The sequence below is a fragment of the Oncorhynchus kisutch genome, linkage group LG13 (assembly GCF_002021735.2).
Source record: "Oncorhynchus kisutch isolate 150728-3 linkage group LG13, Okis_V2, whole genome shotgun sequence".
NCBI lineage: Eukaryota > Metazoa > Chordata > Actinopteri > Salmoniformes > Salmonidae > Oncorhynchus > Oncorhynchus kisutch.
In genome coordinates, this window is record NC_034186.2 from 58,893,178 (window position 1) to 58,903,510 (window position 10,333).

Here is a 10,333-nt window from a genome sequence, read left to right on the forward strand (position 1 = left end):
TAGTGAGGTGAGTTTTCAGAGCCGTGTGATATTATTCTTTTTCCACATTAAATAGGAGCTTGTTAGTAAATGTCCTCTGTAGTGGGAATCAAGCTATTTTTACCTACTGTCCCCATTTCATGTAATTTCTCATATTTATCAACCGTGTCCTCAAGGCCACTACAGTTCACATAGGCCTACAATAAAAAATGTATACTATTTTTTTTCCCCCACCAAAACATTATTTGCAACGTGTTTTTTTCTCACGACGAACACTTATATAATGCAGGGAGGAAATTCATGCAAACCTATCGCCTTTCACTTTATTTGCTAATCCCAAATATTTGATCAACAAACGCGACTGCACCCTTTTTTTATGGGAGCGAGTTTGGTGCGTTGTTACATGACGTCATCGATCATTCAGCGCAAGGATTGTATTCAACAGAATGAGATGCTGATTACGGTGTATAGCCTAGTCAATAATAGTAGAATAAATGTATGGACGTTGGCTATAGCTGAATGGTAGGCTATCAACACAGCAAGGTATGTGATTCTCAATGTAAATTCATTGCTTTTGGTCAATATGTGTTTATTGGCGGCACAAAGGATATGGAGAGGGCAGTCTGGTTCACATACGCTGATGATGCGAAGCGTTCTGTTTATTCTCGTACGGCGGCCGAGTAAACCGGACATTGCATTCATTCATATGCAGGAATCGTTTTATTATTAATCTTCTGTTATGGCATTATCCTTGGCTATCTGATGATGATAATGTCTTGAACAAGGTGCGTGCTTGCCTTGTCAGCGACAGGCCTAAATCCAGGTACCTTATTATCAGAGGCTGCTGAATCGTGACAGAATATTGCCAGGCCCTTTCGGGTCTGCACTGTTAGCCTACAGACTAGACTAGCATGATAGGTTGAGCCTTGTTTAATTTAATTTAATTTGAATTCTAAATGGTTATTGAATATATATCTATCCTACCTACCTATTTCTCAATTTAAAAAATATATATATTTTTTCAACTGTCTATCGAGCAAGATAATGAGCACCCTAACATGATACATTTTATATAAATGTTTTTTTTTTAATGTATATTAAAAAAAAATCCATTCAATAACAGAAAGATTGGGCTAATAAACTGACCATTCTGCCAATCATTTGCCCATGACTGTCAAGGAAAACAAGCGGGGCAGCAGGTGCACTTTTCAAAATGGTGTTGGATGTCAACTTTGTTTTCACAGTAGCTACTTTTGGTTAATATTTGACCTCAACCAATGGGCAGGTAGAAACTCATACAGTTTTAGTCCATGGGTCAACACCATTGGTCCAGACCTACCTGGTGAATGGAGTTGAAGTTGTCCTGCAAAGCCATGACATAACACGTAACCTACGTTACAGATAACCTGACAAAATGGAGAGGGGAAATTAGTGAGTACACAAACACTCACCATCTTTGAATTAACATCACAAATGTATTTGTTCTTTGCCATATGGTTGATAAAGTAACAAGACTTTGACCGTTTCGGTTGTCATTGCAGCGGTGGCTACTCCCGGGAGTATTTTGACCGCTTTATTGAAAGCCAAGACTCGTCTGTTGTGAACAAGTTCCAGCAAAAGTACTGGAAAACCAAACAGAAGATCATCAAGGTCACGGGAAAGAAAGAGGACGAACATGTCGTGGCATCAGACGCAGACCTGGATGGCAAACTGGAGGTTCGCTTCACAGATCAAATGCTTCAAATCTGTTTTGTTACTGTGTCATGGATACATTGTCATAAATACAGACAACTGTTGTGCCAATTACCAAACCTCTGTTCATCTCACATAACATAGGCAGATGATTGTTAAAGATTTGCATGAAATGCATATATATTTGTTGACTGGCATAAGTCATTTTTCTATGGCATTGTAGGTGTTTCACTCTGTCCAGAGAACGTGCATGGAGCTATTGAAGGTGATCGAGCAGTACCAGAGAAGAATCTGCTGTGAGTCTTTTCACCCTCACATCTGGCACCCGCTTCCATGTCGGACCCAGTTACATCTGGGTACCCAAGGTCCTTCTGGACCCGGATTCTAAAGCCCTGTTCAATCCTCTGAGTTCTACCATGTGGTTCTATCCCTTCTCTTCAGTTCTATCCCAGGAGGAGAATGAGTTGGGGCGGTTCCTGCGCTCACAGGGCTCCCAGGACCGGACCAGGGCTGGAAAGATCATGCAGGCTACCGGGAAGGCTCTCTGCTTCTCCTCCCAGCAGAGGTTTGTACCTGTACCACACTACCAGAGGACAGACAGACACACTGGATATTGCAGTGTAGATAGATAGATAGACAGAATAGGGGGCTCACATTACAAGGTAGAGAGACAGACTACTATCCTGCATGTCTGTCTCCCTCTACTAGAGGAAATGAGACAGACTACTAGTGTAGTAAAACAGACATGTAGGATAGTAGTCATAGGCGGCGTGTCCATAAGGCTAGAGGAATTAAATTGGCAAAATGATATAGCCTAATTAGCCTACTCCTGTCTATACAAAAAAATGTCATCATTCAAAATAGGCTACTACACCAGAAAGCATGATTTGTCCACAGAGGATCATTAGCTTCTTTTAAAATGGGTGGAAGGTAGCTTAGCTGTTAAGAGTGTTGGGCCAGTAACTGAAAGGTCGCTGGTTTGAATCCTTGAGCCGACTAGGTGAAAAATGTGTTTAGTGCCCTTGAGCAAGGCACTTTACCCCAATTGTACCTGTAAGTCACTTTGAATAAGAGCATCTTCTAAATGTAAAAAAAGATTAGCTGTGAATTGTTTTAAATCGCATTGCCTACAGTCGGAAGGGCCCGCAATTTCTTCAGCGTGCGTGGCAAATACCAAATAGATGATTGTTGAGTTGAGACTGTCAGTGAAAATCCAATCGCGGGAAAACATAGTTTTGAAAGCAAATGGCTGTTGCTGTAAGGAGAGGACGATGAAAATACTGTCTTTTAGTTATCAAAATTCTCAACATAATTAAGCGAACAAACTTATCAGCACCATCCGAGATCATCTGCTATATATCCCCGATGAGTGTTCACTGATCAGTGCCACTTGAAACTTTGTTTTTGGACAATCATTTCCTCTTCCGGGTTAGATGGACGTCATATTGTAAGTATTTATGTCTCTTTCAATTTTTGTTGATCTGTTATTCTCAGCAGAGTAGGTTACCATGTAATTTCTGTCGTATTTATAAAAAAAATATTCTGCTTATAAAGTGTAGTGGAATTGCATGAAATGTGAAAGGCCACATTTCTTCCTGTGCAAAGAAAGAAGAATCATATCTGATATAGCCTATAGCTCTATGTCACTACGCGCTCAGCCGTGCATCGAACAGTCTTTTTTTGCGAACAGTGATTGAGTTATATTATTAGCCTATATCATAACTATCCAATCTACTCATCACATTATGAATAGTGGGCTATCTTACATAAGTCTGCAAATGTGATGATGCATAGAATGCTATATTTATAAAGGTACATTTTTGGGGGGGTGAAAATGAACTTGAAACTCACACACTACCTATGATAGTAGTCTCCCTCTTACAGAGGAGAAGACAGACTACCAGTGTAGAGAGACATGAGATAGAAGATTGCGTCAATTGGCTCCTAAGGGACAGGCTAGGAGTCTGCTGTGTGGAGACAAAAAGAGAAAGAAAACAGCATACAGTGACAGCTTTGTATTCTGACAGACATAGGCCTGTACTGTATCAACACAGTACCCAGAGTGTTTGAATAGAAACTGATGACTCACAATTGAGAGAGTGCTATGATAATCCATGTTGTTTAGGTGAAGGTTTATCACTGTATGTTTACATACTGTTTGCTGCTACATCTTTAAGCTTTAGTGACAATAACCCAGTCAAAAGATTCAGGAGCAGAAAAAAGGTGAACAGACAATCATCTTCTTTCTAAATGGATATTTTCGTCCAGCTGCTGCTCCTCACTCACTCATCCACATTGTGTCAGCTGCACTTCATTTGGATGAGTGGATTTGTTCTCTGTTGATGACAGTCTTTTGTCCCCCTCAGGCTGTCTCTGCGTAGTCCTTTGTCTCGCCTCTACCAGGAGGTGGAGACTTTCCGATACCGGGCCATCTCTGACACCTGGCTGACGGTGAACCGCATGGAACAGTCCAGGACGGAATACCGTGGAGCACTGCTCTGGATGAAGGATGTATCCCAGGAGCTCGATCCAGACACACACAAACAGATGGAGAAATTCCGCAAAGTTAGCATACTCTCTTTAGATATAGGTCTCAATCATATGAAGTCAGTGGGCCAGATTGATTAAGCATTTGTACCGGTTTCTTTAGAGCAAATTTAAATCAGAATTTCATAGAATCAAACAGAAAATGGAAATTGTTATATTTACCACTAGATGGTGCAATTTACTGTAAATGTGTTGTGTGTGATTGTGTACTTCAGTGTGGAGCTGACTCATGGGAACTAGGGGAAAGGCATGTTTTCTTCTGGATTGTGTTGGTTACACTCAAGGGTTATCTTGAGTGAGAAAGACTTCAGTTGCACTTGCAACATCAGTGTATTCTCATGTGTGATCTTTATTCCATGCAATGTTGTGCCTATGTTATGATCCTGTCTTCCTTCTGTTGAGTAATATTTCATCTATCCTCTCATCTCAGGTTCAAGTGCAGGTGCGAACCACTAAAACAAGCTTTGACAAACTGAAGAATGATGTCTGCCAGAAAGTCGATTTATTAGGAGCCAGCCGCTGCAATCTGCTTTCTCATGTTTTAACCACATACCAGGTATACCGGAATATCAAGGAGTGGTGTATGCACACAGAAAGTAAAATAACAATTATTGCATAATAGTCATTGTTGGCTACAGCCTTGTGCTAATAAGTATGTGTGTGTTTCAGACCACCCTGTTGCACTTCTGGGAGAAGACGTCTCACACTATGGCTGCCATTCATGAGAGCTTTAAGGGCTGCCAGCAATATGAGTTCTCTACAATCAAGGTGAGGGAGGCCTCTATCATATTTTTTATTTTATTTAACTAGGCATGTCAGCTAAGAACAAATTATTATTTTCAATGACTGCCTACCCCGGCTAAACCCTAACCCAGACGACGCTGGGCCAATTGTGCGCCGCCCTATGGGACTCCCAATCACGGCCAGTTGTGATAGAGACTGGAATCGAACCAGGGTCTGTAGTGACTCCTCTAGCACTGAGGTGCAGTGCCTTAGATCGCTGTTCCACTCGGGAGCCCTGTCATCTTTGTCAGGATTTTGGAAACGGTGAACAGTCCGTTTTTATATCTATGATATACTCAAAAGGTGTCTGTACAGTGTTTTACTTTACAATAATGAAGAACGGTGTGTTTCACCATAAGGCCTCACTTAGATGACAGCACTCGGTGTCATGTCTTGTGACGTTGTCCGTATGTTATTCTTCTCCTTCCAGAGCCTCCAAGACCCCATGGATAAACTGTCATCTCAGGGATCGAAGAAAAAGAGGGAGAAGAAAGTCCAAACAAAGACTGATCTTGAGGAGACTGCAGATGGCCAGTAAGTGAAATACATACAACATGACAGAATTAATTTAAAGTCTTACATTATGGTACACAGGATCCTATACTGTACACTACATGTAATGTGTTTTTTTGTTGTCCTTAGACTTATCTCAATAGATTCCAATGAAGAGTCCAATGAAGAAGGTAACGGACAACAGTGTATTTATGAATATTTCAACTAATTAACAAGCCATTGTAACGCACACTTGTTCTATATTGATGGATTTAGGGCTAGATTAAATCAGATTCCCGACACCCGCATAGCTGTTGTGTCTGAGGTGGAATTGTGTTAGAGCTGTCAAATCCACAAGTGGCTACCGGTATTATGCCCATCACGGACATTGCCATTGGCTGCATGGAATCCGGATTAAAGCTTCATTTGATTGAATCTAGGCCTTAAACCAAGTTGCCATGCACTTTTCACTCTCATCCTGTGCAGCTCAAACCAAGACACCTTCTGGACAATTCTTTGAAGAAATCGACCTTAATAGACAAATGACAGGTAATGTACAGAAGCACCACCTCAATGTATGTGTCCTAAATGAATACCAGAGAAAAATATATGAACAGATCATGTGAAATAATTTCACCCTAAAAAACAGAATCAACTACCCATTATTAGGCTCCACTGTCCACCTCTAAATAACACAGTATTTGATTGGTTATTCCAGGGCCTGAGGATCTTCTCTCAGCCTTCTCTAGGCAAGAGCAGGAGGAGGGTGGAGAGAGGGACAGCTTGGCCTTGTTGAATGAGATTCTGGGCAGCACGTCTCTGGATGAGGGCGAGTTCTCACAGGAGTGGCAGGAGGTGTTTGGTAAGGGGGACCAGGGGAGCGGAGCCACTAGTGGAGGGGGCCTAGTGGAACTCCAGCAGGAGGAAGACTCCTCCATCTTCCTCCCATCTCACCTCCTGGACCAGAACAGGAACAATCTCCAATCTTCGCTCTCAGGTCAGAGATACAACACTGTTGTGCATATTTATTCATTGGTCAGATTGCATTGCTCTTCATTGAAAAACAAACCATGTGAAGCATCACCGTATAGTTCTTCCAAAACACAGGATGTTGTGGAGAGAAAGCATGTAAAAGATCATCCTTGATTAAATTGAGGAGAAATCCCTGACCAGAGTATGAAGCATGCGACAATTGAATCAATTTGTATTGGCGTAATTAAATTCAACCCTGTGGTTGGTTAGATTTTATGAATGAGCCCAGAAATACATAATTAGGGCTGTGCAGTCAGCCTTGACAGTTTTTCTCTCTGAATAAGTACTTCAACAAATAAACCTTTTTTTCACCATGCGTAACTATTTCCACAGAGAAAAGTGGCCCTAAAATGCTTCTTTTTTTTTTTTTACTACAGCTGTATAAGTAATAGGCACTGGCTATTTGATTTGCTTACCCATAGCTAATTGATAATCTCTTTCCATTTCATTTCTCTCTGGGCAACGACTACTAGTCCATCATCTGTTTTTGTGTTTGTCTATATTCACCGTGGGGGCTAGTGAAGTGAACAGTCATACTGAAATATAATCTTTAAACCTCATGTGGATCTAAATGTATTATTAAATAAGTTTCCATTTCACACCACACTTGTACAGGGTAAAAACATACTTACTTGTGCATGCGTGAAACTGGACAGATATAATTAAGTACCCCTTATTTGACCTTTGAAATGGTTATGGACTGACAATTGTATTTTGGAGAACATGCATAGATTTGGTAAAGACATGCAGTGTTCAATAATTGCAATATTCTTGTCTATTGCACAAAGTCCTGTTCATACAAAAGGTCTGTGTGAAAGTAATTTATTGTCTCCTGGATCAAGCAATGATGTGTATCCCCTCAAGATGGGTCTAAATCTGCATCTCCCTTCCAGATTGGGCCACGAGCATTCCACAGCCCATCTCCCAGGCAACAGAGCAATCATCTGGAGCCAATCAGAACCCCTCTAGGCCAACAGCAGCGAGAGGTAGGATTGGGCCAAACGAGTAAAACATATGAATAGAATTGAAAGAAAGGGTTTAGCTCATAAAAAAAGTTGTTTCCAGCAAGAACCTGTGTTTATGAGCGCTTTCGGAGTACTTGTTGGGTATAAATATTACCAGGAATAGCACAATGTCTGAGTCAGATGAAGCCCTGTATTAAACAAGACATTACTATTCAACATCCAAGTTTACTGTGTGAGATGGTTTACCTTTGGTTCTGATTGTACAGAGACGCCAGAGACCGCCAAAGACCTTTCAGCCTGGTTTAACCTGTTCGCCGACTTGGACCCTCTGTCGAATCCAGACGCAGTAGGCAGGAGTGGTCAGGAGCATGAGCTTCACAACGCATAGACCTGCGACCTGATTCACGTCTAGGGATCCTACGCTATAAGTTAGCATAATGCACAACAAGGTTATGGTTATTTTGTTAACATCTGTTCTAGGGTCATCTCTCTCAACCTGTCCTACTCCTTACCATTGAGTTAAACAACAAATTGACCCTGGACCAGCTGTTGATGCATTTACTGTATCAATCAATTGAGCTTGAAATCATGAATTCCAAAAGAAAACAAATGTTGTCTTTTTATGTTTGACATGATTTATCAATGTTTATACGTTAAGTTGTCAGAGGGTAGATGAAGAAGGAAGGATTCAAGATGAGCTTTTTCAGAATTATTGCCTTGTCATTCGGGTATACCTGTAAGCCTTCTGGTGGTGACAATGAGGCCTTTACACCCATCTCAACAATAGAAAAATCTGTATACAGTATGAAAGGGTAAAATAACTATCCGTATTATCTGATAGATCATACATTTATTGCATGTTTTGTGTATTCCTTATTTAGTCGTGTGTGTGATTGTACTCACAATATGTTACTGTTGACAATAACATATCTAACATTTGATTTATTTGAGATGCCCTGGAATAAATTTAAGGCGCGTTAGAGCAGCGCACTAGACAGCCGACAATGTACCTTTTTAAGACATTTTCTCAGACGTTTGCGGAAATCCTATTCACGGTTACCACTGCACATGTCGGCTCAAGCGTAAATGACCTTAGTCTGTTCTATAGCACGCCTCAGATTGAATCCCAGCCTAGGTGTACATTTATTAACTAGCTGCACCTTTTCAAGTACACAATCTGTATTATATTGCTTGGAGAGCAACCTGTGGAAGGGCGAGAATACATACAGTGGGGCAAAAAAAGTATTTAGTCAGCCACCAATTGTGCAAGTTCTCCAACATAAAAATATGAGAGGCCTGTAATTTATCATAGATACACTTCAACTATGACAGACAATTAGAAGAAAAATCCAGAAAATCACATTGTAGGATTTTTAATGAATTTATTTGCAAATTATGGCGGAAAATAAGTATTTGGTCAATAACAAAAGTTTCTCAATACTTTGTTATATACTCTTTGTTGGCAATGACAGAGGTCAAATGTTTTCACAAGGTTTTCACACACTGTTGCTGGTATTTTGGCCCATTCCTTCATTGCCCGGGCGGTGTGTTTGGGATCATTGTCATGCTGAAAGAGCCAGCCACATTTCATCTTCAATGCCCTTGCTGATGGTAGGCTTTGTTACTTTGGTCCCAGCTCTCTGCAGGTCATTCACTAGGTCCCCCTGTGTGGTTCTGGGATTTTTGCTCACCGTTCTTGTGATCATTTTGACCACACGGGGTGAGATCTTGCGTGGAGCCCCAGATCGAGGGAGATTGTCAGTGGTCTTGTCTGTCTTCCATTTCCTAATAATTGCTCCCACAGTTGATTTCTTCAAACCAAGCTGCTTACCTATTGCAGATTCAGTCTTCCCAGCCTGGTGCAGGTCTACAATTTTGTTTCTGGTGTCCTTTGACAGCTCTTTGGTCTTGGCCGTAGTGGAGTTTGGAGTGTGACGGAGGTTGTGGACAGGTGTCTTTTATACTGATAACAAGTTAAAACAGGTGCCATTAATACAGGTAACGAGTGGAGGACAGAGGAGCCTCTTACAGGTCTGTGAGAGACAAATCTTGCTTGTTTGTAGGTGACCAAATACTTATTTTCCACCATAATTTGCAAATAAATTCATTAAAAATCCTACAATGTGATTTTCTGGATTTTCTCATTTTGTCATAGATGAAGTGTACCTATGATAAATGACAGGCCTCTCTTAAGTGGGAGAACTTGCACAATTGATGGCTGACTAAGTACTTTTTTGCCCCACTGTATGTTGTAATTGGTGACTGGTTTTAAGTGTATAAACAATGATTAGAGAATATTTACATTTTATTAATTGAGTGCTGAAGAAGTATCTTGATTTTGTCAGTAAAAATGTTGCTAAATGAGACTAACTTATTAGAATTAAACTATTGCCCTTATCTACATTAAAGCCTTGTTTATTCCTGTCATCTTATGTATTGTTGCTTTATTTGAATGCTGCAAAGCTATGCTGCTGTTCCTCTTGTCAGGTTACAACTACCACAAGACTATTCTTCCTCTGGTTAATTAGCTTTGAATAGATAGTGGGATGTGTGCATTCTCTCACTATGAATCCCTGAAGCATATGCTGTCACTGTAGGCTCTCTGAACCATGAAATTAATAAACCAAGTTAAGGGGTTCAATTCAATCTGTATCGCAGATGTTCAGCGCTATAGCATGCTTAAAATAACATTTGAGATTGAACGCAGGAACATTGCCTTTAAATAAATTTGCTATAGTGCTGAACTTTGGCAATACGGATTGAATCTAGCACCTAGTCTCACGTGGCCAGCCTTCCAAAATCCTTTCTTGTTGAAGCCTGGGCTTAATATAATAACATCTAAA

At 40.6% G+C, this 10,333-nt stretch overlaps 1 protein-coding gene across 3 annotated transcripts; it reads left to right on the plus strand.

Moving 5' to 3' along the window:
* Positions 1 to 374: 374 nt before the first annotated feature.
* On the plus strand, positions 375 to 9,917 carry LOC109902085 (islet cell autoantigen 1). 3 transcript variants are annotated; one of them, XM_020498160.2, is made up of 14 exons: positions 375 to 522; positions 1,381 to 1,410; positions 1,521 to 1,695; positions 1,895 to 1,967; positions 2,113 to 2,236; positions 4,038 to 4,236; positions 4,649 to 4,774; positions 4,888 to 4,986; positions 5,432 to 5,535; positions 5,644 to 5,684; positions 5,980 to 6,042; positions 6,212 to 6,490; positions 7,419 to 7,511; positions 7,757 to 9,917. In XM_020498160.2, exons 2-14 carry the CDS (start codon positions 1,394 to 1,396, stop codon positions 7,876 to 7,878), a joined length of 1,515 nt encoding a protein of 504 aa, XP_020353749.1. In that variant the 5' UTR covers positions 375 to 522; positions 1,381 to 1,393; the 3' UTR covers positions 7,879 to 9,917. The 3 variants fall into 3 exon arrangements, with proteins under 3 accessions (XP_020353749.1, XP_020353748.1, XP_031642569.1); XM_020498159.2 differs by having other exon boundaries at positions 380 to 522; positions 1,265 to 1,410; XM_031786709.1 differs by having other exon boundaries at positions 381 to 522; positions 1,224 to 1,410.
* Positions 9,918 to 10,333: the final 416 nt, after the last annotated feature.